Source organism: Pinus tabuliformis, chromosome 4_1 (assembly GCF_031772625.1).
Source record: "Pinus tabuliformis cultivar Carrire ecotype Pingquan chromosome 4_1, CPIR1, whole genome shotgun sequence".
Classification (NCBI taxonomy): Eukaryota; Viridiplantae; Streptophyta; class Pinopsida; order Pinales; family Pinaceae; genus Pinus; species Pinus tabuliformis.
Genome location: NC_142303.1, coordinates 574,579,241 through 574,581,389, shown reverse-complemented (window position 1 = coordinate 574,581,389; position 2,149 = coordinate 574,579,241). Strand labels below are relative to the sequence as shown.

At 43.5% G+C, this 2,149-nt stretch overlaps 1 protein-coding gene across 1 annotated transcript; it reads right to left on the bottom strand.

Annotated features, from left to right (window-relative positions):
- Positions 1-393: 393 nt before the first annotated feature.
- LOC149177213 (uncharacterized) lies at positions 394-1,227 on the bottom strand. Its single transcript, XM_089421692.1, has one exon. The coding sequence runs from the start codon at positions 1,225-1,227 to the stop codon at positions 394-396; it is 834 nt and encodes a 277-aa protein (XP_089277818.1).
- Positions 1,228-2,149: the final 922 nt, after the last annotated feature.

The following is a 2,149-nucleotide window of genomic DNA, read 5'->3' as shown; positions in this document are numbered from 1 at the left end:
AAAAAGCGAAATTTTTATTAAGGGAATAAAAAGTTACATTGCATATGCCGAGCATTTCTGTTAAAGCTGCTTGCCAACCAAGCAAACAAAAAACTATAAACTCCTTTCTGCCCTTTAGATATGCAGAAAACTGAGCAAGTTTTAACTGAAGAAAACAGCTGAAACAAAACAACCATAACCAAAACCACGCCTTGACTGAGAGAGGCAGATCAAAAAAGCAAAAAACAACATACTAAAGCAGCCTTTGGGTCTCCTCAACAGAGAGGAAAACAACCCACAAAAAATATATAATATTAAGTATCAGAGTTTTGTGAAAGAGATGTCTGTGATAGAGAGACTGAAAACGGAAAATGAGTGATAAAAAAAAACAGGTATACAGAACCAGCTGAAAAGTTACATATAAGGAGGCACTTCTGATGAAATGGACTGTCCTTGACAGTCTTCAACTATCTTCCACCCTCCCAAAACTTGCTGCAAACCTTCCTTAGAAAGCTTGTCCGCGGCATCGTTGCTGTCCCTGTATATATGGCATATGGAGAAAGTGTTAAAAGATGACTTAAGGACCAGCAGCTCATCCAGGATGGGTTTCAAAATTTGATTCTTGCATATACTTTTTCCGCTGACCCAATTAACCACATTGAGGGAGTCTCCGAAGATCTGAATAGTGAAGGTGTTTCTGTGAATAAGCCAACAAAGGAGCAGTCTCAGGGCTGATAATTCGGCAAAATTATTTGATCCTGAGCCCAAACCCACCGAGGCTTTAAGGGAGTGTTGAGCATTTAGGTGAATGACAATTCCTGCACCAGCTATGTTATTCTGTGATGCTCCGTCAAAGAACGCCCACGGGATGCCATCTTTTATTTGAACTGTCTTGCTTATAATTTGTGGACTTTTTGCTTCAGGTTCAGGGATAGAAGAGTAAATGGAGACCGCTTGGATGGCTGTGACAGAAACCTGGGTTCCCTTATCTTGAAAAATGGCTCTGTTTCTAGCAAGCCAGATACCCCAGCAAATGATGGGCGGAAGATTTCTCATGTTCCCCTCCGGGTACTGCTGCCACCAATTTGACCAAGCCTCGTCCAGATTTCCATTTCCCCACTGTAGCTTTTTATTCAGCAGCTTCTCAACCTCCCTCCATATTTTAGCAGTCTCCGAGCAGCGAAGGAACAGATGATTTATAGAATCCTCTTCCTCTTTACAAAGGGAGCACCTCCCAGGGCCATTCATGTATCTAGCTTGGAGGATGTCCCATGTGGGGACCTTCCTTTTGAGGAGGCACCATAGAAAAAGTCGGGCCTTTGCAGGGCATTTGAGCTTTCAGATTTGCTTTCACCACCACTCGAGGATGCCCCACCCTTTCCTGGATTGTATAAACTTGTAGCCATCTTTAGGAGAATAGTCGCCAGATTCTCCATGAGCCCAGATCAAGCTGTCCGGGATGTCTGTAATTCTTACACTCGAGCGAACAAGTTCTTGGGTAAAAGAAGACCATTCGTTCCACCACCTCTGATCCAGTTGAAGATGTCCTCCATCTTTCCAAGCCTGACCCCAGATGCTCGAATGACCCACCTTTTCCACCTGATCAAGAGTTAAGATATTTTTGTCTTCTAAGTTCCTGATTAGTTCAGGTGAAAGGGCAAAGTTTCCATTGCAACCGATCCATGGGTCTTTTCCAATCTTCAGATTTCTACCGTTTCCAATCTTCCAAGCCAAGCCTTGTTCAATTACCTTGAACGAATCCACAATGGCCTTCCATATCACAGATGCATTTTGTTTGTTCTTAGCTGGGGTCCTTATCCATTCCTCCAGAGGAACCGGGTCAATATATTTCCTTTTAATCACTTTGGTCCATAAATTTTCCATCTTTATCAGCCTCCATCCCGATTTTGCTGCCAGAGAAAGACTGAAATCTGGAAGATTTTTAATCCCCCAACCACCCCATTCTTTGGATCTTGCCAACTTGTCCCAACCCACCCATGGAAGTACTGGGTTGTCCTTGGCACCATCCCAAAGAAATCTGCTGCATAAGCTTCTGATCTTTTCCATGATGCCCTTGGGGACCCACGTAAGAGCAGCCCAGTAGACTGGAATGGCCAAAAGCACTGATTTTATAAGAGTCAATCTGCCCGCTCTTGAGAGCCATTTAAAA